The sequence below is a fragment of the Brassica oleracea genome, chromosome C3 (genome assembly GCF_000695525.1).
Source record: "Brassica oleracea var. oleracea cultivar TO1000 chromosome C3, BOL, whole genome shotgun sequence".
NCBI lineage: Eukaryota > Viridiplantae > Streptophyta > Magnoliopsida > Brassicales > Brassicaceae > Brassica > Brassica oleracea.
In genome coordinates, this window is record NC_027750.1 from 52,284,528 (window position 1) to 52,311,165 (window position 26,638).

Below are 26,638 nucleotides of genomic sequence, written 5' to 3' on the forward strand. Positions count from 1 at the left end.
AATAGTAGAGGCGGTATACCGACCATTATAACAGGGTATAAATGATACAAATAAATTTTACCGAATCGCAGAGTGATCGTGCTGATAACGTGTTATAAAAAAACTAGAATTTTATTGTATCGAAGAAATTTAAATAAGGGCAAAATTTTATACCCGTATGAGAAGATAACACTGATAGCAAGAGAGGATGTGTTATTAGAAGAAGAAGGAATGGTGTGATTACAATCGATCGAAACGATCGTTTATATAGAAGAGAAATTCACTGTGCAAATAGTGCAGCGGGCCCCATATCTTTTATATTTTTCAACGTTTGCGGCTAATCTTTCGTAACAATAACAATACATTTTCCGACTCCCTCCCTATATAGACTCAAAACTTCTTTGGGTTCTTCACATTTCACAACCACCACGACTCCTACATTTCCCATTATAAAGAAAAAACTCACTTCACCGAAACATTGTGTTACACCATACATAAAAATCAGTTCCTAAGTGTTTTTTTTTTCTGGTTGTGGTCAATGGAGAGTTACTTGAGGAAATGGTGTTTGGTTTCTGTGTTGGTTTTATATCTAGGTTTAGGGTTCAATGTAAAAGCAGAGCCTCAAGTTCCATGCTACTTCATCTTTGGTGATTCTTTGGTTGATAATGGAAACAACAATGGTCTTTCCTCTCTTGCAAGAGCCGATTATTTACCTTACGGCATTGATTTGGGCGGGCCAACCGGTCGCTTTTCCAATGGAAAAACAACCGTGGATGAAATCGGTAAACCCTAAACTATATCTTTCTTCTTTACAAAACATGTTTTCCCCACTATTCCTCAGAGATGTAATCTCATTTTGGTTAACTAAACTAGAGTGAGATTTGAAATGTTATAATCATAATCTAACATCGGGTTTTGACATTTCTTGTGATATAATGAAGCTGAGCTACTTGGATTTGATAACTACATTCCTGCGTATAGTGATGTGAGTGGAGAGCAGATACTTCAAGGAGTCAACTACGCATCTGCAGCTGCTGGAATTAGAGAAGAAACCGGTCAACAATTGGTAACCAGAACAAAATTTTGATAAATCTATGTATGTTTCCATATAAGACAAAACAAAACAATAGCTTTTCTTCCTTTTGTTTTTTTTGGTTTTGGGAATGAAGGGACAAAGGATACCATTTAGTGGACAAGTTCAGAATTATCAGAACACAGTGGCACAAGTGGTGGAACTCCTTGGAGATGAGAATACTGCTGCTGATTATCTTAGGAAATGTATTTACTCTGTTGGTTTGGGAAGCAATGACTATCTTAATAATTACTTCATGCCTCAGTACTATTCCACTAGCAGACAGTACACTCCCGAACAGTACGCTGATGATCTCATCAATCGTTACCGCGACCAACTCAACGTAAGTTCTCTCAAGTTCAGTGATGTTAAATTGGTTTGATGAGACTATGCTCTATGCAGTAACTTCTCTGTTTTGTGTGAGTATGTGTGTGTCAGATATAGTTATTTTTGACCAATAGATATGAACATGATTTGGTCCAAATCAATATTGATTTTCAACCTTTATCCCTTTTGAAAAAAAATTCAAATTGTCGAAAGTAATCTCAAACAAGCCTTAGAGCATGTTTAAAGGGGGAGTTCTTAGGGTGGGGTTCTTAGCGGAATATAAGAACACCCGCAATGGGAGTCCTTAAGTGAAAGTTCTTAGGGAAAAAATAATTAAATAACCAGTGGACCCTACCAAAATCTAAGGATTCAATTTTTAAAATTTCTAAATAAGGACTCTTTCTTAGTGAATCCTTGCACTATTTACGGATCCCCACGACATGTAGCGACCCGCGATTGGTTGATATATATATATTTTTTTATCTGAAAAAAAAAAAAAATAATATTTAAAAAATTAAAATACACTTTTTCTAAAGATTATTCTTTGGGTAACACCACTACGGGTGCTCTAAGAATCTCACGGTAGGAACCTCCCATTAGACATGTTTTTACGTAACAACAGAATCTATAGAGTTAGACAAGATATACACCAAACATTAAATAATAAACATAATATTTTTTTATAAATTAAATTTTAATCTCTATAAACGTGAAAAAGTATCCGTGTACCCAAACTTTAGTTTTGGTTATAAGTTTCACATTTAGCTCTTTAGGAGGGATCTATCTAGTTCAATTCTGAGTATACATTGCTTGTTCCACAATATTTATTTGCGTGTTTATGAAGGCACTGTACAACTACGGAGCTAGAAAGTTTGCATTGGTAGGAGTGGGAGCCATAGGGTGTAGCCCGAACGCACTCGCACAGGGCAGCCCCGATGGAACAACTTGTGTGGAGCGTCTTAACTCGGCCAACCGAATATTCAACAACAGGCTTAAGTCTATGGTCCAACAGCTCAACAACGAGCACTCTGATGCTAAGTTCACCTACATTAATGCTTATGGCGTTTTCCAGGACATAATCGCCAATCCCTCTACTTACGGTATATAATTCTTCATGAATCTTAGCCATGGTCGGTTTTGAGATTTTGAAGGTCATAAACATTTAGTAAAATTTTAATAATAAAAAAAAAACAATTTGAATACCTATACCTATCTATATCTTCAAAACCTTTGGGGGATCAGTGTCAATATATCACTGAGTTGTACCAAGATCCGCCATGATCTTAACTCTATCACAAAAATAAAACGTGACAAAATTATATTTTCTTTGTAATTTATGCTAAAAAGGTTTTCTTGAATCTTGATATATTTGGGTCTGTGGGTAAATGTTTTCAGGGTTTACGGTTACTAACGCTGCGTGTTGCGGAGTTGGAAAGAACGGAGGCCAGCTAACATGTTTACCGGGACAAGGCCCGTGCCCGAACCGTAATGAGTATGTGTTTTGGGATGCGTTCCATCCAACGGATGCTGCGAACACGATCATTGCTCAGAGATCTTACAATGCGCGATCGTCTTCTGACGTATATCCAATTGATATCTCAGCACTGGCACGGCTTTGAAAGGACAGCGAATAGGAGACCTTTCAACCAAATGTACTTATGATTTTCTAGTTCTAAATTCAGTTACTGGGAAAATATTCTGATGATATGTAGTACCATTGTTATACTTTATAAAAGTTGCACTTTCTGGTTCACTTCCACAATGCTTTGTTTTTTCTTGGGATTTAATAATCAATATATAAGAGAAAATGAAAAATGTTGCGATCATACCAGGAAGATTACTTGGGTTCTTCCTATTGGAACTCTTAAAATATGTATTATGTATATATATATATGTATGTATATATTATATTGGTATAAATATGAGATTTTAAGAATTTTGTCTTTTTTGTTTGATCAAAAAAAAAACTTTTGCTTATGGGGTTTCACAAAAATTGTGGACCCTATAGATACTTAATTATACCTATATAATATATATATATATATATAATATATATTTTAAGAATTCTAACGGGAAGAAACCCGTTGCAGATGGTCTAAGAGTTCCAAAGAAAAAAAAAAAAAAAAAAAAAAAAAATGAAAAATTTCGAAAATCACAAAAAGAAGCATTTTGTTGCATCATTTGCATCTGTAGGATTGAGTCTAGAAACATTTAGATTGCATTCATGCATAGGGAGAAACCTTGTAAAGAACACATGTCTAGAACTCGATTTGACATCCTAGCTAAATATATCAAGTAGCTTAAGCATCTTTTGAAAAAGCTTGTAAGCTTCGAGCCTTGAAAACTCTTCTTGAAACATGTTGCTTTTCCAGTCGAACCAAAATTATCAACCAAACGAATGGAGTTACAATGCGAACAAACAGATGATCCAAAAAGTTGTACAACACGAAACAGTATAAAATGGTGTGCTATTGATTTTTGTGCCGCTATCTGCATCCACTTTTTTTTTGTAAAAATCTATAAGAACACCTTCATGAAAACCTCTTACCAATGTATCTCGCGATATCCTATAGTTTTTAACTTTTTATATATCACCGATCGAACCGAAAATACGAATTTAGTTCTAAACCAATCGGTGTTAAGATGTTTACGCAAACGAAACCGATATAATACGAAATTACTAAATAAATCAGAATTCTTTTCAATATAAACCAAAGTTTTTAAATGACGTTACTAAATACTAATTGATATATAATTGATATTGTTACAGGTATTTAATTTATTTTATAATTTGTTATCAAATTTTCTTTTTTGAAAAATTAAATCAGACCGAACTCAAACAATTAATTTTAGCTACAGTTTGGTCACTTTGGTGACAGTCATAGTAGTATTACATCAAAACAAAAAGTGACCGAATCAAACAATCCAAATGTCCATCTCATCCATACTACATTTTCAGTTCATCGATCTTACGTGGTCATGAAAATCTCCTAGCTATTTCTTCTCAAATCTCATCCTACGTAATATTAATTACGTACATGCTCTAATATAATATGTTATTTAAAATTCAAGCTTAAATGATTATCAATCATTACTTGATTGTGATCTTAATCTCAAAAAGTGAATATAATTCAAACTTCTTGTTTTTGGTTGATTAATATACCTTGTTTATCTTCTTCTTTGATTATATGATTGAGACTAATGACGGTCGAAAGATTGAATGATCAGTCTTCTAGATATATCTTGGAAAAGTTTTATGCCTTTACATTTAATCTTATACATACTTAGAATCTACATATTGGTTTTTTGAAAACATGACTTCTGTTATGACCAAGACCTTTGTGAAGAAATCATTTAAGGGCAAATGTATCTGTCGCCACTAAGTCCATAATGATTTTAGTTACAAAGTGGTAGTACATTTGGTTAATAGGGGAATGTGGCAATCGCTTAGCGTTGGATTGTAAATGTCTTTTGATATATTGAAATTTGAAGAACCAGTGAATCGCCAAGCCGTTTGAGTTTGAGTCGGATCCTAAACTACTCTAGTATCCAATATGAGGTTTCCAGACAGCTGTATACGTGGAAATTCACCGTATATCATGCAAGATATAATATAATAAATGTGTTATTATCCTATGCTAAGAGTTTCACCTACGATCTTAAATTGAATGAGTTGGAGGAGACATGGAAGCATCACCGGCCCTGGTCAATTATGATACAAAGTCGTTGATTTATTCACGAAGAACCCACTTTTTCATTTAATGCTCAAACCTAATTCTTCATCTGTTTTCTTTTCACCAATTTTCCTCTCCATTCTAAATAATTGAAATCTTTTATTATATATAGATATTAGGACCGGCCCGAGTTACGCCCAGGTTTTTTATTTAAATATTAATTATAATCATATATTTATGTTATTTTGATATATAACTATTATATAACTATAAATAGCTAGATAATTATAAAATTATTTTTAATTATTTATTGTTTTATGTCTTATGAATTTTAATTAACCCAATTTCTTACAATAAAAATTTCATTTGGTTTATTTATTGAATGAAACTTGTGTAGCTTAAAATCATGCATGCATTTAAGCTGAATCGAATCTAAACTAAACCGAAGTAAATCTGGTTATGTTCTGTCGTTTTTCTTTGAAACAAAAGGCTAAAAAAAAAGATCCAATGGGAATAGAACGCATTGCTTCCTGTCTATTTCCCTTTTAAATTTAAAATATGTATCTCATATCTCACCAACACGCATGTCTCTGCGCGTGTATGGCACTTCCATTCATGTTACTTCCCAATAACTAATTAAAAAATGAAATGAAAACCTTTGATTGCTTCCCTTATCTTCTTATGATTCGTTCGGAGCAATCTTTGCTTTGATAATATCTATATTTTTTTGGACCAAAAAAAACTATATTTCTCTCTTGATCGAGTCATAGTGGAATTGAAAAACCGATCTGATTTACTCTCCACCGCTTAAACTGTGGAATATTTTTATTAATTGGCTCGATTTTCTTTTTTAACCTCTTCAGTGTTGTTGCTCATCATCCTCTTCCCTCTGCCTCTTCATACTCTGCAAAATACATCTCCAATAATTTTAAACTCTTAAATGTTATTGAGTTACTGGAGGTGGCGGCGAAATGAACCGTCACCGTTGATATCGCCTCCAACCAAGGCGAAGTCAGTAGCATCCAGAAACTCACGGTACGGTCCTTCTTTTCCTTCTCGTTTCAAAAGTTTCAGTCTTTACATATGTTTTCATTATAGTGACTATCTCTCTGTATTTGGGCTATATCACGGTGTGAACAAAAAGCCCACTAAACCGTAAACAATTATGAAACGCAGAAGCCCACATCAAAAATTAATGAAACGATGAGTTTTAGGCAAAGAAGACATGTGTCGCACTTACAATCAACGACTTTATGACGTGGCGCAACAGGAGGGAAACAAACATTTGTTTATATATATAGGTACACACACAGGAAGTGACACCAATAATACACGATCTATCACGATTTTATATCTGATTTGGTATATATAAAATGATTTTAGTTGATGAATTAACCAAGTTTGGATTTTGTACGTGGAATAAACTCTACTTCGGACGTACAAGTGGCTTTGTCAAAACCTACGTACGCGTTTTTGTCTTCTCAGATTATGCTGCAAAATATCTTTACAAAATTTTAAAAAGATTGAGACGATAAAATTCTTCATCCAATTATCAAAAATAATATTATGGTAAGTAGATATATATCAGAGGTAGCATATGCTTTTTACTTGTATGAGAATTGTTGAGTTTTGATTATAGTTTTGATATTACTAGAAAAAAATCAAATTGTTTTCTTTTCTGCTTTTGTTTCTTCATAGTTTTATATGGACTTACTTTACTATTCAAACCAAACTAAAACTAATCCGCTTTTTTTTTTAATATGCAAATGATTCTTATATTTTTAACTTTTAAATACTCAAAAGGGAAACTCTCAAATCAAACCGAACCAAATATGAAATACCTAAACGTACAGTTTATCACTTAAACTCTTTAAAGCAATGATGATCTTTTTTGAGCTAAATATAATGACGTTCTTAAGTCTGTGATTGCTGTCGATGAGGTTGTCGGCACATACAAAGTTTAAATAAGTACTAGTATTTAATTTTGATCAATGGATGAGAACAAAAACAGATTTTTTTCATTGAAGCCACCAATGTTAAAGTGAGTACATAACATTAATGCTACGCATATAAATACACACAACCTCTACGGATTTTCTACACATCACTCCACTTTCCATTTCCAATCTCTTTTGTCACTCAACAGATTTTGGTTTTGAAATGGAGAGTTACTTAAGGAAATGGTGTGTAGTGTTTGTGGTGTTGGGTTCAGCGTTTAGTGTAACAAAAGCACAACAAGTTCCATGTTACTTTATTTTTGGGGACTCTTTGGTTGACAATGGAAACAACAACGGTCTTGTTTCTTTTGCAAGAGCCAATTACTTACCTTACGGCATCGATTTTGGCGGCCCCACCGGCCGTTTCTCCAACGGAAGAACCACCGTTGACGAGATCGGTATGCATCCTTTTCCACAATCTATCTTCTCAATATAACACTTTTAAGTAAACAGAGTTAATACTAGTTACGTAATCTAATGTATCTAAAATATTAATAGTCGTAGTCTAATATGGTTTTGACCTTTCTCTGTGATGTATTGAAGCTGAGCTACTTGGATTTAATGACTACATACCTGCGTACAATAGTGTGAGAGGTCGGCAAATACTCACAGGAGTTAATTACGCATCTGCAGCTGCCGGAATCCGAGAAGAAACCGGTCGACAATTGGTAACTAAAAATATATAACACTTTTTATCAACAATCTTTATACCTAAAAGGAATATTAGAAGAAGAAAAAAAGAAAGAATATTAGAAGATTTCTTAACCTTTTTTGTTTTCTTGAAAAATGAAGGGACAAAGGATAAGTTTTAGCGGGCAAGTTAGGAACTACCAGAACACGGTGCAGCAGGTGGTGAGTCTGCTAGGAGGCGAGACTCAAGCAGCTGATTACCTCAAGAGATGCATTTACTCTGTTGGTATGGGAAGCAATGACTACCTCAACAACTACTTCATGCCTACGTTCTACTCTTCTAGCAGACAATTCACACCAGAACAATACGCTAACGATCTCATCAGTCGCTACAGCACTCAGCTTAACGTACGTTTCATCTAAATATGGCTTGTCTACCAAACTCTGTTTTTATGTCATTAGATAATTAATTAACATAAAATTACAAGCTTCGTGTAGGCACTATACAACTATGGAGCTAGGAAGTTTGCATTGATAGGAATTGGCGCAATCGGTTGTAGTCCTAACGCGCTCGCTCGTAGTCGTGACAGAAGGACTTGCGACGAAAGAATCAACTCAGCAAACCAAATCTTCAACAGCAAGCTACGGTCTCTGGTTGATCAGCTCAACAACAACCACCCTGATGCGAAATTCACCTACATCAATGCTTATGACATTTTCCAGGACATGATCAAGAACCCGTCTAGATTTGGTATATACACTGATACACATGTGGTTTTGTTTTTTTTTTTTATATTTGAAGAAACCGAACTTGATATAGGTTTGAAATGTTTTCTTTTTCAGGGTTTAGAGTGACGAACGCAGGATGCTGTGGTATCGGGAGAAATGCTGGTCAGATCACATGTTTACCGGGACAAAGACCATGTAGAGACAGAAACGCGTACGTGTTCTGGGACGCGTTTCACCCAACTGAAGCTGCAAACATTGTTATCGCAAGGAGATCGTACAAGGCAGAGTCGCCTTCAGATGCTTACCCTATGGATATCTCAGGGCTGGCACGGCTTTGAAGAAAACTGATGAGAAAAATAAAAAAGAAACTAAAAGAAGTTCCACAAAATAATGTGTGTATCTTCTCGTGTATTGTCATTTCATATGTTATATTTTTGGCATAAATTTGAAAATCAACCATTTCTATATATATTCATACACATTGTTCATAGGAATTGCTATTATAGTCACGATATCGAGTAGAACACACTTAACATGTTGCTTCCAGTAACTTGTCACCTAAAGAAACACAGGGGACCAATGATTGTGCAAACCAAACTAACCCGGAAAAAATCGAACCCAATTTCACCACTATAAGTTTCGTGATTCTTATTGATGTCTGATTTTAAATGATTACTCCTAATTGTTAAACCATATGATTAGTTGGTATACTAACTTTTAGGAACCGTTTACATTGAATTGGTCTGGTTTATGGGGATATTTTGGTACAGAGACATACCTCGATCTATCTCCAGGTGCACCAAAATTTCCCGTACGTTTTGGTTATGTTACTTGAGCTCAGGGCCTCAGCCCTCGGGCAATAAGCCCACGAACCTGACTTAACATCATAAGTTATAAGCATGGGAGTGCATATTGGAGGAACTCATCGTTGATTAGGTGGACCTAGTGAATCTCAGATCCGGCCCTGATCCAACATAAATTGAAAATGCTGAGACATGAATGTTCATTTGTTTCACTGGTAACCTCTGCATGATTGTCGTTCCAGCATGTCGAAACCATCACCGGATCTTCAAGAGTCACCTGATCTTCGTACCAGCTCGAAGCCATCTTTGATTTTCTTTTGTAATGATTAAATGATTAAACGATAAATGGCATGCAAATTTCACAGAAACGTGATATGAAACGTCCTTACATCCACCATGTGTTGAAACTGAATCACACAAAAATTTACATCTCCGACTTGATAATAAAAGTCGTCTACAGAACCCAAACCGGACTAAAACTTAATAGTCAACCAATACAAAACCAAAGCACTCTAAAAGTCGAACCCAACCGAGCGTTTGCTTGCTTACCGAACCATGTACAAGAAAGATTCGCTGTGCAAAGAATGCTGTCGGAAAAACATGATCTCATCTTCTAAAACCTCTCAATAATTAAGCAACGAATACTTCACACGCAACACAATCTTACCCTTTTCAACGCCTAGCTTTGCTCCAGTCACAAGCCAATGTCCAGGCAAATCTTGTGGCCCTTTCAACATCTCAGACGAGTCCACAATCTTAGCCAGCTTCCCTGCCTGCCCCGACAAGTCTTCTCTCTTCTCCTCAGACGAACTACTCGATGTAGACGCACCTCCCTGTTCGAGCCTCCCGGTGGGAGCAACCGGCGTGTGGTCCCAAACAGACCGTCTTATAGTGCAACCAGGGACTTTAGAGAAGAGTAGTTTCAAATGCAAAACGTTCTTTGATCCGAAGTTCCAAACACCGAGCTGGGCTCCGGTGACAATGTGAACGCCGGAAAGATCGCCGATGTGCGTCTCCGTGTGCTCGATCGGGGAGGTGCTTACGTGAGAGAAATTCTTCCATTTGATAGGCTCAAACCAGCGGCTGTCTTGCTCTTCTGGTCCTTGCCATTTCGGTGCACCTATCGGCACGTGAGAGTCCCAATGTGGCTGCAAGATCTTGGGGAGAGAGACTAAGTGTTGTAAATGGATAGAGAGACGGTTTTGTTTGCTTCCTTCTAAGCTTAGCCTGAGACCTGTGACCGGTTTACGCCCAACCGTTACCTGAAAATACCCATATGGCAATCAATATGTTCAGTTTATCTATAAACCTAACTAGGCCTGGAATTTTACCCGATATCCAAAGAATCAAACCGAATCGAAAACCGAGACTGGATCGAATCGCATAAATACCCAAACGGCTCCTATATTTCTAATCCAAAATATTTAAATGGAACGAAAACCGAATCAAGAATCAAATGGATATCCAAATTTATGTACTACCATTTTTATACAAAAAATATTAATTATATAAATATAAAATAACCAAATACCTATGACAGAATCAAACTGGAACTAAACCGAACCAAAGGACTACCATCTTCCATGGATTTTAAATGGATCCTAAACTCCCCTACCCGAACTACTTGATACCCGAAATAACCAACCCGAACCGAATATCTGAATGACCAAGCCTAAACCTAAACAATAAACCAAACCGAAAGAATATTCCGTTTTCTGTATACCTGATCAGCACTGACGAACAGTTTGGGACCCATTAAGCTGAACTGAAGAGATTCACACACAGGTTCTTTACGTTGGAGGTTACTCTGCTCAGGAGCCCATGCTCTAGCTATTTGGAAGTCCAAGAAGTACTGTAAATCTTCGATAGGAGGCTTATCTGGTAAACAGATTTGTATGTTTGTAAGAATGCTAAAAATGTAGATTCAAATATAAAGATGTTTTCTTTTAAAAAAAAATAAATAGAAACTCACATTCCAGATAAAGCTCGATAGCACGAGTTAAATGCCTTAGACCAGGCACACCTTCGAGGAGAGAGACAATAGGAGTAAAAGTCATGTTGATAATGTCTGGAGCTGCAGGTACCGTCTTAGCCCATCTAGTGTGGCTTTGCTCAAGATCGTCTCCTCCTCTTCTCCTAAATATTACTGTAATATCCTACAGGAGAGAGCTCTTTCAGCTACATAATGAAACTAAACTCTGTTTACCAAGAATAATCTCGCCTAGTCTAACCTTGTCTTTGTATTTCAACGGCCCGGTGATAGATTGACTCTCTGCATCTTGAAACCTGTGCTTCCTCATGTCATTGACGTAGTTATCGATTTCGGATACTGGTAAAGGAGAAGACATATGCTGTCTGATGTAGACCACGTCTCTTCCACCAATCGTCACAGAGGTTACAATATGAGTGCCGTAGTTTTCGATAAAACTGTGCCAAAGGAGTAAACAAGTGGAGAAAGAAACCATAAGATAGAGAACTGAAGGGACACAGGGAGTTGTTAAAGAAGAGAGACTATATACCTAGCTAAGGAAGCAGGATCCCATGAGGAAGGCACGGCGCGTTTGATCTCATTGCGCAAAAACAACGTAAGCTTTGCTAATTTGACTTCATAAAGCCGATTAAAGTATCCAACGACTGCGAGAGACTTTGTGGAAGCTGCATCTACTTGCCAAGAGCCAGTGTAGTTGAACATAGCGTTAAAGCATCCGAGTGGTATGTTCCCTTTGACACCTGATATCTCGTTAAAAGCTGCTGCCATCTGCCAAAAAAAAAAAAAAAACAAAATTAAAATACAAATCCACCAATTGTCCCAAGCTTCTAAATTTGGAAATGTCCAAAGGTTACTGTCAGCTAGTGGTTCCACAAATATCAGATCAGGCAACATGACAAAAGACAAAACATGGCTTAATGTAAGAATGACATTTTGAACATCTAAATTTAGATAAGTCCAAAGGTTAATTAGGATGGCTTATGTTCCACAAATATCAAATCAGACAACATCCTAAAGACATAAAGGCAGCTTAATGTAAGAATATCATTTTCCAACACCAAGACTTAAGAATCCTAAGCTACAAAATCACCTCATGGAAGGTGCAAACAGGGATTCTTTGTATGCCTTCTTCGCCTGGTGAGCACTCGATATCAACTGGGACATTAGGAAGAAAAAACCCATCGGACAATTCAAGATCTCTGTTTTGTCCTTCTTCGATGTGAACAAGTCTCGACCCAGGAGCTCCTTTGCAGTACAGAAGCCTCACATCGGATGTGACATCGAAACCACGGCCCAAAGCTTGGATCGCATTGCGAAGCGTCGTGGTCAAAGCTTCCGAGCTGGGTACGCTAAAGTTTCCTCCTTTACGATTCTCCATGACTAATAAGGCGGCGATGATGGTTTACGAAGTCGTCTAGGGTTCGTGAGTTTGATTGAGGAGGAAGAAGAAGAAAGTTTTGAGCTTTTTTTTTTTGTTGTTGTTCGATTTAGCTTCTCACCAACACCATTGCTGGTTTTGACTCCAATAATCGTAGAAACCGCGTTTTCAGATTTTTTATTTTATTTTATTTATTTATTTATTTGTTGTTTATATATATTTTGTTGTGTGTGATATCAAGAAGATTCTTAGGTTTGACTGGTCTTGTAGTTTGCTAATTAGATCCTTTTTTCATTTCCATACAGACAAATTCTTTGACTTTATGTTCTTTAATTTTTGCCCTTTTATTCAGGGTTTCCTTATATCATCATGTCCTTGTTCTTGAAATCGAGGGAGCATATGCTTTTCTTTTTCGGGGAATATGTTTCGTTTTACTAAGTAAAGAAGTTTCGGTCAAAATATTAAATATGTCTTTTGACAAAGTACATTGTTTATTCGTTATGTTAATTCAAGTTGTATATATTCTATGATTCTTTTCAAAAGTAACATTTATCTAATACTCCTTCCGTTTCATTTTAATTGTCGTTCTAGTTTTATGCATACAGATTAATAAAACGCATGATTTTGCATTGAAACTATAAAATGACATTTATTTTGAAACGAAATTTTTTTTCCAAAACGATAATTAAATTGAAACGGAAGGAGTATGTTATAACTGTATGTTATATGAATCAGACAATATTAGCATTCCCATTAACAGGATAAACAACAGGTCGATTTGCGATTGTTTTACCCGTATATTAGAGTAACCGTGATCTTCTGTTCTCACCAACATGCATGTCTATGGTATTCAGAAAAAAAATTGAATTGGGATCAAAACAAAATGATGTGTAAACAAAACAAAATTAGTTTCATACCATGAATGCTAAAATTGAATCTTATACGCATTGTAGCATTACCTGCACATTGCAACCAACAACATAAGCATCAAGTACCCTGTCACATAATGTTTTTTTTAATCCACTTAAGCATTTTACTGAATTTGTCATCAAAAATCTTTCCATTCTTCTGACGCCTTCCGGTGTAGCGAACACGAACCCGTCATCCTGAAACAGCTATCTTGCCATCCGGTTTACCATTGACCAAAACTTCAAAGGTGAACCAATTCTTGGGTTTTGGCACTTCAGAATTGAGTTCAAGAAGAAGAATTTCATCCCTACACAGTAATATATAGAAGACACATTTGGCTTTGAATTAGATTTGGTTGAATGTATATGATTATCTGCTTCATTGGATTAAGAGAGTTGTTGCTGATGTTTTTGAAGGTTGACACAAGAAAAATAGACGCGGTATAGAGATTGTCTATACATATTGTTTCAAAATGATTTATATTTTAGAAATTTTTTTTTTTTTAAACATCTTTTTTACATTTCCAGCACATTTTTGTTAGATAATAACTATAAATTGTAAATTTTGAAGAAATTAACTATGGATGGGAGTTCGGTGGAATGCGTCTAAAACATAATGAACAGGATATATATATATATACATATATCTGAAACATGTTCAAAGTTACTAATCTCATTTTATCTAAGAACAAAAGTGGCTTGGATTGATGATCAATCTAAAAAACTTAAAAATCTAAGTTTAAACTGATGTGAAGCAAAATAATTGATTCATACTTAGTCATTTTTTTTTATCTTAAGTTAAAATCAAGTTCTTTTGTTTCTCACTTTAAAATTGCGTTCATTAAAATTTAGTTAAATTGATTCATGATTTTCATTATTCATCAACTATTCACTAAGATATGACACTTCTTCATCAAATTCGTTATCGATTTTTCATGTTCTTCATCCATAAAGTTTGACTCTCTTTTATAAAACATTTAAATTGTTTAGTCGAAGTTTGATTTAGCCATGGTTTTCTTTGGAATTGAACTATCAATGTCTAGAAAAAAATCTAGTTAGACATGATTATTTGAACCTAGATAATCCATTTGATATCCCTAAACAAGGGACTCAAACATCATGCAAGTTAAACACACTTTTCAGAATTTTTTTCATGGAGTACGTACTAAGGTTCGCATAGGTGGTTTGAAAAGACTAATTTTAAATGAGTTAATTTTGTAGTTAAAACGATTAGATTATCTACAAGTTTTCACATACAAGTTAACTAGAAAAGTCTATAATCCTAAAGAAAATTAAATTACACCGTTTGAGTTATACCTTAGACGAATTACAAACCCAAACCTCTTAATTTTTTTTTTAAAAAACTAATGGTGTGAATTTCGGAAACCCAAATTAGGGTCAGCAACGCCTACCTCATCATCGCCTCACAACCAGTGGCAACACGAAGATCATAAATAAACTCGCACATATAGCAAATATTAAGGGCTTATTTGTGTATTAGCCATATTTGGGAGACAAATTAAGTAAATAACAATGATTTTGACATAATTAAGAAACTAACATTTACATCCTAATTCATCCGGTTATACCTTTTCTCTTCGCCATTACTCGGTAAAAAAATTATTTATGTATCCACATAATCCATATAATATATGGCTAAGTGTGCCTAGAAACTATTTCACATGAAAGAGGAGGAGTCATGCACGTCATACGTTTATTGACCACGTACATATCCACTGATGTTTTATTCCACATGCCAAAATAGTATAGGATTATAACTCCATACACAACTCCTAAATATTAAACATTATTCCAACTCCTAAATACTAAACCCTAAATTCCAATCACTAAACACAAACCCAAATGTAAACTATAATATATAGTTATAATATTTTGAATAAAATCAAAATCTGAAATAGTATATATCATTGACCACATACGTATACATTGAATGTTCTATTCCACATGGTCGAAGTTAGATTGTGACTCCATTCATAACCCCTAAATATTAAACATTACCCCAATTCCTAAATAATAAATCCTAAAATCCAATCACTAAAATCAAACCCAAATGTAAACTACAATATATAATTATAATATTTTGAATAAAATTAAAATCTGAAATAGGTTCGGAGCACTTGGATCTGTAACGATGTCTTTTCGCACTCAATTTCAGAATTGGGGACGATGGTGGCGGTGGAAGATTTCAGAAGGAATAAACTTAGAGAAGACCAACAACCCGACGCTGTCGACGATGTGGAACAAAACGTGGGCTCGAAGAGATGGAGCAAACCATCGACGGTAACCACGAATTACTTTTGGGGGTTAATAATTAATTTTTTTTATTTTTTTTAGTAGATTGGGCCGATTGATGCAAGGGATATTACAATATTTATATGTATATATCACGGCGTGTATATGCCTGGTAGGGTAAATAGCTATTACGTGAATTATGCTTTTTTGTGTGGCTATATGGCCCAATTTCCCAAATATTTAATCATCGTTCATTACAGAAAAATAAAACAACAAAATGCCTAATATATACATGTGTGTATCCTCATGTTCATGTAACCGTTACATTCTAAACGTCTGACGTTGGAGGCAAGATCTCTAGCGGCACGCCTGCTATGGGCTCCAACACTTGAGCTTTGGGAAGCTCTCTTGCCAATAGGTCCTGCATCCACAAGCCATTATCACCATTATTGGTCTTAAATAAAACAAAACTTTGATTATGTTTCCATATTTTGGTTAAGAAAGCTGCACCTTAAATGACTCTATCGTTCCTTCTTTCTTAATAATACTTGCTAAAATCCCCTTTGCATCAAGATCTCCGTTTTGCATCGGCACAATAAACCTACAGTCCAAGTAATGCAAGAGTGCTATATACATTTTCTTGAGACTACATGGATAAACCAAAGAGAGCGAGATGATTATTTTACTTGGCTTTTAAGATTTTGGCGAGCTGGACAGCGTCTTCTTGGCCAGAAACTAGAGTAAATTGTGGGAGAAGTTGTTTGATGACCGGTGTGATTACAATGTCGGCTCTTTCATTCTTCAGAAGTTCCATGTTGCATACACAATGCGGTTCGTAGTAGAGAGATATCTGATCTTCAGGGGAAGCAAGAAGATACCTGAGGACAAAACAGAAATATAAATCAATATCCATAACGAGGTTGGTAGCTTGATGAGAGTTCTTTTTTTTACCCGTTTTCAGGGCGTTGCCATGGTGGACCGAGGACAGGTCCTGCTGTGGCTTTGACTCGAACCTTAGAACCGTTTCTTGCATTTAGCTCGTAGGTCTCTCCAGGTTCTAGATAAGTCACCTAACCACAGTAAATAAATCTTTCTCATTTAAATTAGCATAGGGATGAAGAAATGAGACTAGGAGATACGAAACAAGTCCCTCACATTTCTGAAAAGAGGATCCAGCAAAGGCTTAGCATTTGGAGTTGCAATAACTTTTACGTCAGGAGATTTCTTGGAAAGTGGCCTGAGGGTGTTTAGATGACAATGGTCATCAAGGCTTTGAGTTATGAGCAGGCAATCAACTTCAGGGAGATCATCAAGCTGCATTAAATTAAATATAAAGTCTTGGAAACTTACAAACACAATGAGAGATAAGATGATGAAACTAACAATGCAAAACAGATTCATTGGGAGAGATCTCGGCTATTTTATGATATGAATAGAGAACAAGTGTTACCTTGAAGCCCTTCAAAAATCTCTTGGCAGCATCATAGAGCCATGGGATTCCAAAGTCCAAATTACCCACAAGAATGGGATCAACCAAGATTCTCAATCCACCGGTTTCCCATAGCCAGCTATTTCCCTAACTCCCAAAACAAAGACATGTCAACATATGCTTATGGAATTATTGAAGTTGTCCATGTGATTCTGTGAAGGCAACCCTTACCTCCAAGTATGTCAGCTTGAATGCATCTGTCCCCCCAGAGCCACTAACTCCAGTAGCTCTGTCCTCTGACAGAACAGAAGATACCACGGAGAGAGACCGGGAAACATGCTGCAAGGGCTTGAAGCGGATGGAGAGGGAGCTGGAAGGGCTGTGACTGTGAGGAGCGGGTGAGAATAGCGGAAACGAGGATGCTGCAGGTCGGACTCTTGTTTTGGTGTTGATGATACTTAGAGGAAGAGCATTGGCGTGAAGTGGCATCTTTCCACCAGAAACCACCATAGCCATTGGGTTTTGTTTTGCCACCTGACAATATTCTGAACAAAAAAAAAAGAAAAGAGAGTCACTTTTTGTAGGAAGCTCAGTTACACAACTTCTAAAATCATAGAAAGTCATAAACTTTTTACCAAATCCTTGGGTTATTAATAAGACCGAGACTTTAGAGCTAAGGCTTGAATCATCTAACTTTCTCTAAGTAAAACCAAATGTGTGACTATCAATACTATACGAATTTTCCAAAAAAAAATCTAAAACATATGATGATACGAGGAACTTGGAATCATCTACGCAAATTGTAATTTTATTTAATCAGTAGCCATCAAACCCAGAAAAGTGGAGATCAAAGATACGAAACAAAAGGGATGCTTTCAAGGAAAATAGAAACACTGAAAGAAACAGAAGAGGAAGAAAACCTGATTTAGAGTTGAAGAGAGAGTTTAGTGAGAAAGGCAGTCTTCATGTCTCTCTTCCTCTTGTCTCTGTGTGTTTGAGTGAATGGCTCTCAAGTCCCCAACACACACAAAGAATCCCTGAAATTGGTGGTTAGAGTAAATTTCACGACCTTGCTTCAAAACGCTGCGTCTAGAGATTACCTGTCGCTCTGGCCTTGACCGATCCGGTTTACAGCATTTCCAACCCAAACTTTAAACCTCAATGAAATTTTAGTCCTTCCAATCCAACTTCAAATCCTCAAAATTACTATTTATTTTCTTTTTATTCTTTACAATTATTTTCTTTTACAAATATATCTAGTAACTTTATTTATAATAACTTAAATACACCAAAATAAAATAAAATAAATATTACATAACATTAAAATAAAGTTCATATAATAGAAAAATACATTAAATAAAGCTCACACAAAATAACACATTAAACAAATTTGAAAAAAAAAATAAACACTTAAATATTACATATCTCAAGGAAATAATGCTTAAGTAATTTGGCATGTTATATGTAACTTTCTAAAATTTGTGTGTATGTGTTGTTTTATTATTATATGTAATTTATATTATTTTTATTATATAATATTGTAATATTGTGTGTTGTATAGTATATTAAAAGAGTATGTTTTATATGTATCTGTGAAGTTTTATCATTATTAGTAACTTTTGTTAATGTCAAGAGCTATAATGCAAATAAATAAAATTTTAAAGATTTTTTCATGGTTGGAGTAATCAACCCTCAAATCTTCATTTTGAAGTTTTGCTCCATTTAAAATAAGGTCTTGGGTTGGAGATGCTTTTAGCAAACAAAAAAAATTCAAATCTATATTTTAACTTGGGAACTACGTCAAATCGAAATTAAATTAGACACTAGAATTGTAGAAAATGTTAATTTTGCCAATGCGATATTCTTATTAGGTTTTGACTCGACAATGATCATTTGTTGCCTTCAAATGTCTTTTGTGTCTTTGTTTGTGTGTTTTCACCAGAGTGGAAGTGCAATGCAATGTTCATCCACCCTTCGGTGCTCAATGTCTTCTTTCTCTAGACCCATGGGCAACGCTATCCGATGGTTGGAAAACACACAACAGTTTCTTCATCAAGTCTTGTTCGAGATATTACTATTGAGAGACATTCGATTCAGTATAAAAATCAAGGTAATTCTAGAGATGCTGTAGAGGTTTTAGATTACTTGGAGAATTATGGTTATGCAATGGATTTGAGTGGACTTTTTTTTTTAAATTTAGCAAAACTATGCTGTAAACCAGAAGAATTAAGAACTTCTGGAACTTTTCTTTTACTTTTCATATTACAGTGAAATGAAATGGTGTGAACATGTAGAGAGCATTAAACAATTAAGGCCAAAGTAAACATGTTATAAGAAAAATGAAATGGTGTGAAATGCGACCCTTTCACACTAGTGTAGAGAGAGTTAATCTAACGGTTTAATCTACCGTCTGAGTAAAAGTTTTTGATATTACAGTGATGAGGAATCATACTCTACTGTGGAGTTTAGGGTCATGGATTCAGGGTATAATGGGTAGAGATCACAACCAGAAACAGAGGATTTCGTTGTTGTTCTTGTTTGATCGGTCACACCAGACGTGCTCGAGCTTCCATGTGTATCATCAATGTCTCTCAGCTTTAACAAGCTCCAGTCGTCTCCGTATATACCAGGATCTGACGAAACCTGTGTTAGCTCGATTACTCCCTCCAGCATTTTCACGGCCTCTGACATTGTTGGTCTCAACGCTGGAGATGAGTTTGTGCAAACAAGAGCAACATTGATCATCCTCACCGCTTCTTTTCTATCGAAATGACCTTCAAGAATTGGATCTACAACCTCCAGTATGTTCCCTTTCTGATGCAGTGACAGCGCCTGAGTTTCCATGTAAAACAAAAAGATGTTTCACTAAAGAAAACTTGTAGACATCAAAGGGACAAAAGAGAAAGGTTACCCAATTAAGAAGTGAGATGTGATCAGCAGTTCCCTTGTGTTTAGTATTACTCTTGCCACTAACAATCTCCATTGCCACAACTCCGAAGCTATACACGTCTCCTTTCTCCGTTAGTTGACCCCATAGTACATATTCAGGAGCCATATATCCCCTAAGTTACAAAAAAAGACAAGACTGAGATAAGTTTTTTGTGATGTTTGTTTTATGTTCTGTACTAACATGGTTCCTGCAACTTTGGTGCTAATGTGAGTGTGTTCTTCTTCATGGATTCTAGCCAATCCAAAGTCAGATATCTTTGCATTTAATTCAGCATCTAGAAGCACATTAGGAGTTTTGATGTCACGGTGAACCATTCTGATCATCGATCCTTCATGGAGGAACTCTAGCCCTCTTGCGATTCCCACGCATATTTTCTGTCTTGCTTTCCAGTCCAGTTTCATGGAGCTCTTACCTGGCAAACCAAAGAGAAATGATGTCACTTAACATGTGATGTCATTACATGTAAAAACGTAAAGAAAAGCTGAATAACTTTTATTTACCAGACAGCACAAGAGCAAGGGAGTTATTTTCCATGTACTCATACACGAGAAGCAATTGATTCTTCTCTACACAGCATCCATAAAGCTTGACAAGGTTTGGATGATTGAGACCAGAGATCATGCCTATCTCATTCACAAACTCACGGTTTCCTTGGCATGACTTGGAAGAAAGCTGCTTCACTGCTATGATAGTTCCATCCGACAGCTCTCCCTGCATATTATGTTTCTCATATCAGAAACCAAATAAACAGCCATATAAATTCTTGAGAAAAACTTGGCATGTGTTCTAGTTTTAGTATACTTTGAATACAGAACCGAAACCTCCTTCTCCAAGTTTGTTGGCTTGATCAAAATTGTTCGTTGCAGCTTGCAGTTGCCTCCATGTAAAGCAAACAGTTTGCAAACCATGTGCTCTCAGATCTATTGTGATCATATGTCCAGTAGAAAATCATTAGTAATGCTAACAACTAAACATAAATGGATTCATACTCTGGTACCTCGTTTTCTTGTGTTATTGTATTTTAGGCGTCTTCTCCGAGCATATATTCCCACAGCTAAGAGAGTAATTGTTACCAAAGAACCTGTTGCCCCCAAGATTAGGGGATAACTAATGTGATGTTTTATTCTCTCCGCTGCAAATGAGACACTAGAAAGTATAAATATGTATATATAAAAACCAATCTACAGAAATAAATTTTCTTTTGTGTAAGAACCTCCACATCGTGGTTCCAGACCTGAAATTTCAAGAGATGAATATTGTCAGTAGGAGGTGTGGACCAGTGTAAAGAAGATGAAGGAGATAATTTGAAGTTGTGGACACTTCAGAGTAAGAAAACTGAATGTAAAGGAGTAAAGTTGCTGCAGCAGAGAATAAGGGGGTACTTACTGTGACACAAGGAGATAGCAGAGATAAGAGGACCATAGTTTCCTCTGCTGGGAATGAGGGTTGTCCCTTTCCCGGCCCAATACAACCGAATCTCTAACAAATGGTCTGTCACATTAGCTTTCAGTTCTTTCACAACAGGTTTCAGAGTCCCATTAGCCTCCTCTTTGATATTAAAATCCCTCAAAAACAATTTCCCCTAATATGGGAGAGAAAAGACAAAAGGAAATGTACTTTAATCTTCCACGCTTGATTAAAGGAGTTCTGTAATCAAATATAGTGACACTTTACCTGAACATAAACATCAAATATGCGTCTGCCTATACGACTGTATACTTCTTTCTCTGAAAACTGGATCTCCATAAAATGGAGTTTCACATTGTAGGCTCCATTTTCCAAGCAAAATGCATAGTAAACCAGAGAGAGAGCAGATCGACGCGCGGCTTTATAGAGATGGGGAGAATCTTTAGATAGTCTTAAACTAGTTGAAATGATGAACGTGTCATCATCACTTACATCATCGGTGAAGTCACCTGTGTTGCTGATTCCCCAGTTTTCCTGGTGATGATTTGTTACGGCCATGGTTTTACTGTTGTCTGCTTGATAAGTGATTTTACCGAAAGAGTTTTTAATCTTTATATCTTCTCCACCACAGTTTATATGTATTGATCGCTGATCTACAATCAACAATGAGTAGAAAGAGTGGGATTTAACAAAAAACATTATGTCAATATTGAATTAATGCATGTATGCTGACAAAAAAAAAGAATGCATGTACTTACAGGTCTTGCAGTTGACTGGACCAGCGCATGGAAGAAGGCCAGTTCTGTATGAACAAACGATAAAAACATTTAGGTATCTCATATAGCAACAACCATTCAAAAATATAATCCATTCTTGTTCTTACAAATTATTCTTCAAAATTGAGCTCCGGTATGTGTTAATGTTACTGATTCAACAGAAACTTCAACATTATCAAGTTATAAAATATAAGATTTAAAGATGTTCCATATCATGTTCATACCTCTTTTCTTGACAACTAGATGACCAAGAGAAATTGTTATAAGAGAGATCTCTGTAGAGAACCGAGAAGAATATTAGTTGGCATGCATGGCAAGTTTTTTCAAGCCATACAAGCAGGTCAAACGTACATATTAGGTTTGTTGTTGATTAAAAAAGCAGACTCAACGTTTCCGGAAAGCATGTTGCCAGACAGATAGCTGAAAGAAAACCAATGATTCTCAATCTTGGATTAACATACCCAAATCTTGGATTGTAACAACTTACGTATGCGTGAGTTTTGGTGCTTTTTGTATGTCCTGAACTTCACCAGTCAACTTGTTAAACGATAAATCTCTGCGTTAAACAACTTGTAAATCAATATTCTTTGGTATATAGTTAAATAACCCTAGTTAAATATACGTTTTAGCTGTGACATACTTGTAAACAAACAAATTGTATATTCAAGGCATTTAAACGCAGAAATGACAAAGAACTTACAGTCTAGTTAGGTTTGGCAAATTCCAGATGTAAGAAGGAATTGGACCAGACAAACCTACATTCCTCAAAATCCTGGAACACAGAACAGATATACCATTAGTTTGAAAATTTCTAATAAACAATAAGTTTAGGTGGAAAAATAAATTACAGGGTTTCAATGACTTTGCTGGTTAGAATTGGAAATGAGTTTATCCCAGTGGTATCACTTATTCTCCTGCGCATATGAATATATATATATATATATATATATAATCCTTAAAACATGAGTTCAGTTGTCCTTTTGCTAATCTATGATAAGATAAGTCAGTTACAGATCAATGAGATTTTCTAGGCATGCCACTGCATCAGGAAAAGGTCCTTTCAGTCCACTCGCGTGTAGAGATCTGCTGACCATTATTGATACATGTTAGACGGCACTTAAGCAGAAACACAAGGAGAAATTAAAAATTAGCAATGAAGGGACAAAGCTTACGTACAGCTTTCTGAGCCGAGACCACTTGCCAATATATGCTGGGATGGTTCCACTAAACTTGTTGTCACTTATCCAACTGCAAAAATAAAAACAAACAACTTTTTTGTAACATATAAAAAAAAACCTACAAACAACTAAATATGATTTTCTGGACTATTCTTTCCACATGCTTAACTAAAGAGTATGCGTTTGGAAAGTGTCAAGATCAATTTCACAACCAAACTACATATACTACGAAGTATATATAATAAGTGTTCTGCAAGAAAGCCAATGTTAAAAAAAAAAAGCTTTAAATTATGTTTCAGTTCAATCTAGGTGGTCATAAAACAATGTCAAAAATAGTCAAAAATCGTTTGAAACTTATCATTTCAAAGGAAGACAACAACTTACAGTCGTTCAAGATTTACTAGTCGAGCGAGAGTGATTGGCAAGCTTCCTGTAAATCGATTAGATGCAAGATGCCTGCAAAACCAAGTTTCAGATAAGATCTACCACTGTACATTTTTGGCATTAAACCAAAAATTTAGATACAAAATATCAAAACTGATTTGAATATCTGCAAAGCCAAAGGTTATCTTACAATTTTACAAGCTTGGTCAAGTTACCAAGCTCATCAGGAATCGTACCAGAGAACTGGTTGCCTTCAACCCCTCTGAAAATTTCATCACCACAATATCAGTTGAATCAATATTAAATTTCTTGGACTTCCAACTTAAACCAACTGACGATAAATAAAATGGTCCAAATCCTTTATATAGTATTTACGTCTCACTGAAACTTTTGATGTAGGAGCTTATATTCACACACTCTTTAAACACTAAAACTTATGATCCATTAATCTCTACATAATCCAAATACCATCCCTCAAGATAATAGCCCTTCAAACCATTAATCTCACAGACCAACATTATCGAGTCCGAGAGCACAAGCCACTTTTTGGTCTGAATTATAATAGTGTATGTAGAGTCTAAACTTCTTTTAATAGTTAGACTTAGTGGCTCTGATACCGTGTTAAACTCGGATAGTTTAACATGCATCAGAACCACCCGATATTGGCCACTCCGTAGATGTCTTTCCACAGTTGAACATGAGGAGAGTGTTAATGAATGAAGTACTAGTTGGTAATTGAAAAAATAATTAACTAATATATAAAGGGTTAGAGTCAATCCACTTATCACCAATTAATTTTAATTTGAAAGTTATAAGCTTGAAATTACTAATCAAAAGCCACAGAAGTGGAAGACATTCAGAGACGTACAAGAATTTCAGATTCTTGAAGTTTTGCAACCAAGTTGGTAAATTCCCAGACAAACGATTCCCGCAGAGCCAGCTGCGAGAATATTCAAAGTTATTCGTAAATCATGAAGATGAAGCATCATAGTGAGACAAAGAGAGGGAGCTAACATGAAAGTGAGATATGGCATTGAAACCCACTCGGGTGGAATCGTGCCAGTAAGGTAGTTGGCGGATAAGTCGCTACAAGTAAGAGAAAAAAACTCGTAAGAAACTTTTGTTATGTTTCTCTTTGTAGATACTGTGGCTAGTGGCTACAGACGTTTTGTTGATCAATCAAGTTTTAAACTTTAAGACTACCCCGCAAATCCTTTTTTCTTTCTTTATTTCTTGTCTGTTTTTTTTTTTGACTCATCAACAACTTTCATTCACCAACATTTTGATACAGACTTTAACCTCACTCGAGATTATACCACGATTACAATAATGCGATCTATAGAATGACCCTGAATCACTACTTAGATCCAGCGCTTCTTAATCAACATCATTGTATAATCAGCCCAATGAGATAACTTCACTTCAGGACCCGAAATAAAGCACCCCTTAAACCCCTAAATTCGACCTCAATACAAGACTAATCAAGACACAGTGAACAAAATCAATGCTGAAAACCGTTTCTTTCTTTCTTGTCTTGGTTTTAACTTTTAAGTAGTGAGTTTTTGTAGTAAAAATAGAAATATATGTAGCAAAATCCATAGAAACTAGTGGGTCTTAGATTTTGATAGAGTTAGGTTGATTTGGAGGGATTATATTAATTTTTCATTGAGATGTTATTTCTTTATACAATTTTGTTAAATTTGTAGAAAGTGTTGTATATTTAGAAGATGCATTAAAATTTATGTCATAACAAGTTTTATAATCAGTAAAAAAATAATAAGTTTTATAGTCCAATGGATATGAAGTATTCTAACAATGCTGAATATAAACACAACTATAAAATCAATAAAAACAACATTTTGAATAACAAATTCATCAAACCAACGATACTATATTTTAGTAGAATGTAAAATCTATAAACTAATAGGACTTGACTTTAAAAAATTGTTAGAATCTATCAACGGAAGAACTACATGGTGGACTTGATTTTACCAAAAACGATGAAAATATAAAATCCCAACCATTTATGCATTGGAAAGACAGATTCTTATTTTGTGCCAGAGCTTAATAGAATTTAAGAATTCTAACAATCAACAAAAATCTAACTCCCACTAAACTCCTAAGTCTGACTCATGAACATTGATATCTTGTGAATTTAGATGTTTTTAACTTCTTATTCTTGCATGGTTTGGTCATTTGGAGCATCATTTAGGCACATTTAGGTTGCATATCATTGCATTTGTACATATCAGGTGTTGGAGAGCACCATGGATGAGTTAGAGGACCATTGGTGGGATTTTGAGTGCAATTGGAGTCCAAAAGAAGTGTTAAAAGTGATCATTGAGCGATCTCCCTATCAGAGCGACCTCACGCAGCGAGGTAGCGTACCCGCTCCATATGTAGAGCGACCTGGTGGAGCGGGGTCTGTAGCTCGCGCGTGTTATGAAGAAACGAAGCAAAACATTTGGAGCGGGGTTTGGCAGCGAGGTGGCGTACCCGCTCTGAAGCCAGAGCGTGAAAGATGAACACGGATGAAGGCCTTAAAAATCTCTTCTGAAGCTCAAAATTTGTGGAGACACTGGAAATTGAGTTAGCTTTCCAATAGAAGTGGTTTCAAGTCATTTGAAGCTGTATTGGATAAGTTATGATCGATTTACTATAGGTGTATCAATCCTTGCCGGGGACCACTTGAAAGTTGATGGGATTAACCAACTTCCCACTTTCTTCCACCCACCTTTCCTTTGCACGATTTTTCCTACTTTTCTGTATAATAT

The 26,638-nt window shown here is 35.7% G+C and overlaps 5 protein-coding genes across 9 annotated transcripts in view; 2 read left to right on the forward strand and 3 right to left on the reverse strand.

The window, feature by feature from the left end:
* The first annotated feature begins 381 nt into the window (after positions 1–381).
* LOC106336472 (GDSL esterase/lipase At1g29660) lies at positions 382–3,137 on the forward strand. The gene is made up of 5 exons (XM_013775307.1): positions 382–761; positions 921–1,045; positions 1,149–1,394; positions 2,223–2,478; positions 2,774–3,137. Exons 1-5 carry the CDS (start codon positions 518–520, stop codon positions 2,995–2,997), a joined length of 1,095 nt encoding a protein of 364 aa, XP_013630761.1. The 5' UTR covers positions 382–517; the 3' UTR covers positions 2,998–3,137.
* A 4,006-nt stretch (positions 3,138–7,143) lies between these two features.
* On the forward strand, positions 7,144–8,881 carry LOC106328234 (GDSL esterase/lipase At1g29670). The gene is made up of 5 exons (XM_013766636.1): positions 7,144–7,447; positions 7,593–7,717; positions 7,842–8,087; positions 8,178–8,430; positions 8,523–8,881. Exons 1-5 carry the CDS (start codon positions 7,213–7,215, stop codon positions 8,744–8,746), a joined length of 1,083 nt encoding a protein of 360 aa, XP_013622090.1. The 5' UTR covers positions 7,144–7,212; the 3' UTR covers positions 8,747–8,881.
* A 661-nt stretch (positions 8,882–9,542) lies between these two features.
* On the reverse strand, positions 9,543–12,817 carry LOC106336156 (MACPF domain-containing protein CAD1). Its single transcript, XM_013774902.1, has 6 exons — positions 12,292–12,817; positions 11,731–11,969; positions 11,443–11,638; positions 11,184–11,367; positions 10,935–11,089; positions 9,543–10,473 (listed from the first exon to the last, which is right to left on the reverse strand). The coding sequence occupies exons 1-6, from the start codon at positions 12,577–12,579 to the stop codon at positions 9,835–9,837; spliced, it is 1,701 nt and encodes a 566-aa protein (XP_013630356.1). The 5' UTR covers positions 12,580–12,817; the 3' UTR covers positions 9,543–9,834.
* A 3,143-nt stretch (positions 12,818–15,960) lies between these two features.
* On the reverse strand, positions 15,961–18,206 carry LOC106332551. Of its 2 annotated transcripts, none has more exons than XM_013771023.1 (8): positions 18,090–18,206; positions 17,401–17,714; positions 17,191–17,316; positions 16,896–17,054; positions 16,692–16,810; positions 16,427–16,618; positions 16,251–16,341; positions 15,961–16,161 (listed from the first exon to the last, which is right to left on the reverse strand). In XM_013771023.1, exons 2-8 carry the CDS (start codon positions 17,683–17,685, stop codon positions 16,069–16,071), a joined length of 1,065 nt encoding a protein of 354 aa, XP_013626477.1. In that variant the 5' UTR covers positions 17,686–17,714; positions 18,090–18,206; the 3' UTR covers positions 15,961–16,068. The 2 variants fall into 2 exon arrangements, with proteins under 2 accessions (XP_013626477.1, XP_013626478.1); XM_013771024.1 differs by lacking the exon at positions 18,090–18,206 and adding an exon at positions 17,805–18,044.
* Positions 18,207–19,457: 1,251 nt separating this feature from the next.
* The window catches only part of LOC106332547 (probable LRR receptor-like serine/threonine-protein kinase At1g29720), a 12,022-nt gene continuing 4,841 nt past the window's right edge, over positions 19,458–26,638 (reverse strand). The window contains exons 4-25 of one of the 4 annotated variants that reach the window (XM_013771015.1): positions 24,879–24,950; positions 24,733–24,804; positions 24,055–24,126; positions 23,865–23,936; positions 23,479–23,550; positions 23,314–23,385; positions 23,151–23,216; positions 23,003–23,074; positions 22,790–22,858; positions 22,654–22,722; positions 22,527–22,577; positions 22,410–22,451; positions 22,285–22,328; positions 21,794–22,179; positions 21,506–21,701; positions 21,333–21,353; positions 21,117–21,251; positions 20,921–21,039; positions 20,620–20,830; positions 20,300–20,531; positions 20,081–20,231; positions 19,458–20,001 (exon numbers count right to left, since the gene is read on the reverse strand). In XM_013771015.1, coding sequence (XP_013626469.1) covers positions 19,600–20,001; positions 20,081–20,231; positions 20,300–20,531; positions 20,620–20,830; positions 20,921–21,039; positions 21,117–21,251; positions 21,333–21,353; positions 21,506–21,701; positions 21,794–22,179; positions 22,285–22,328; positions 22,410–22,451; positions 22,527–22,577; positions 22,654–22,722; positions 22,790–22,858; positions 23,003–23,074; positions 23,151–23,216; positions 23,314–23,385; positions 23,479–23,550; positions 23,865–23,936; positions 24,055–24,126; positions 24,733–24,804; positions 24,879–24,950 — 2,698 coding nt within the window. In that variant the 3' untranslated portion in view covers positions 19,458–19,599. The remainder of the gene's footprint in view (positions 20,002–20,080; positions 20,232–20,299; positions 20,532–20,619; positions 20,831–20,920; positions 21,040–21,116; positions 21,252–21,332; positions 21,354–21,505; positions 21,702–21,793; positions 22,180–22,284; positions 22,329–22,409; positions 22,452–22,526; positions 22,578–22,653; positions 22,723–22,789; positions 22,859–23,002; positions 23,075–23,150; positions 23,217–23,313; positions 23,386–23,478; positions 23,551–23,864; positions 23,937–24,054; positions 24,127–24,732; positions 24,805–24,878; positions 24,951–26,638) is intronic. The other 3 variants (XM_013771018.1, XM_013771016.1, XM_013771019.1) reach the window with 3 other exon arrangements.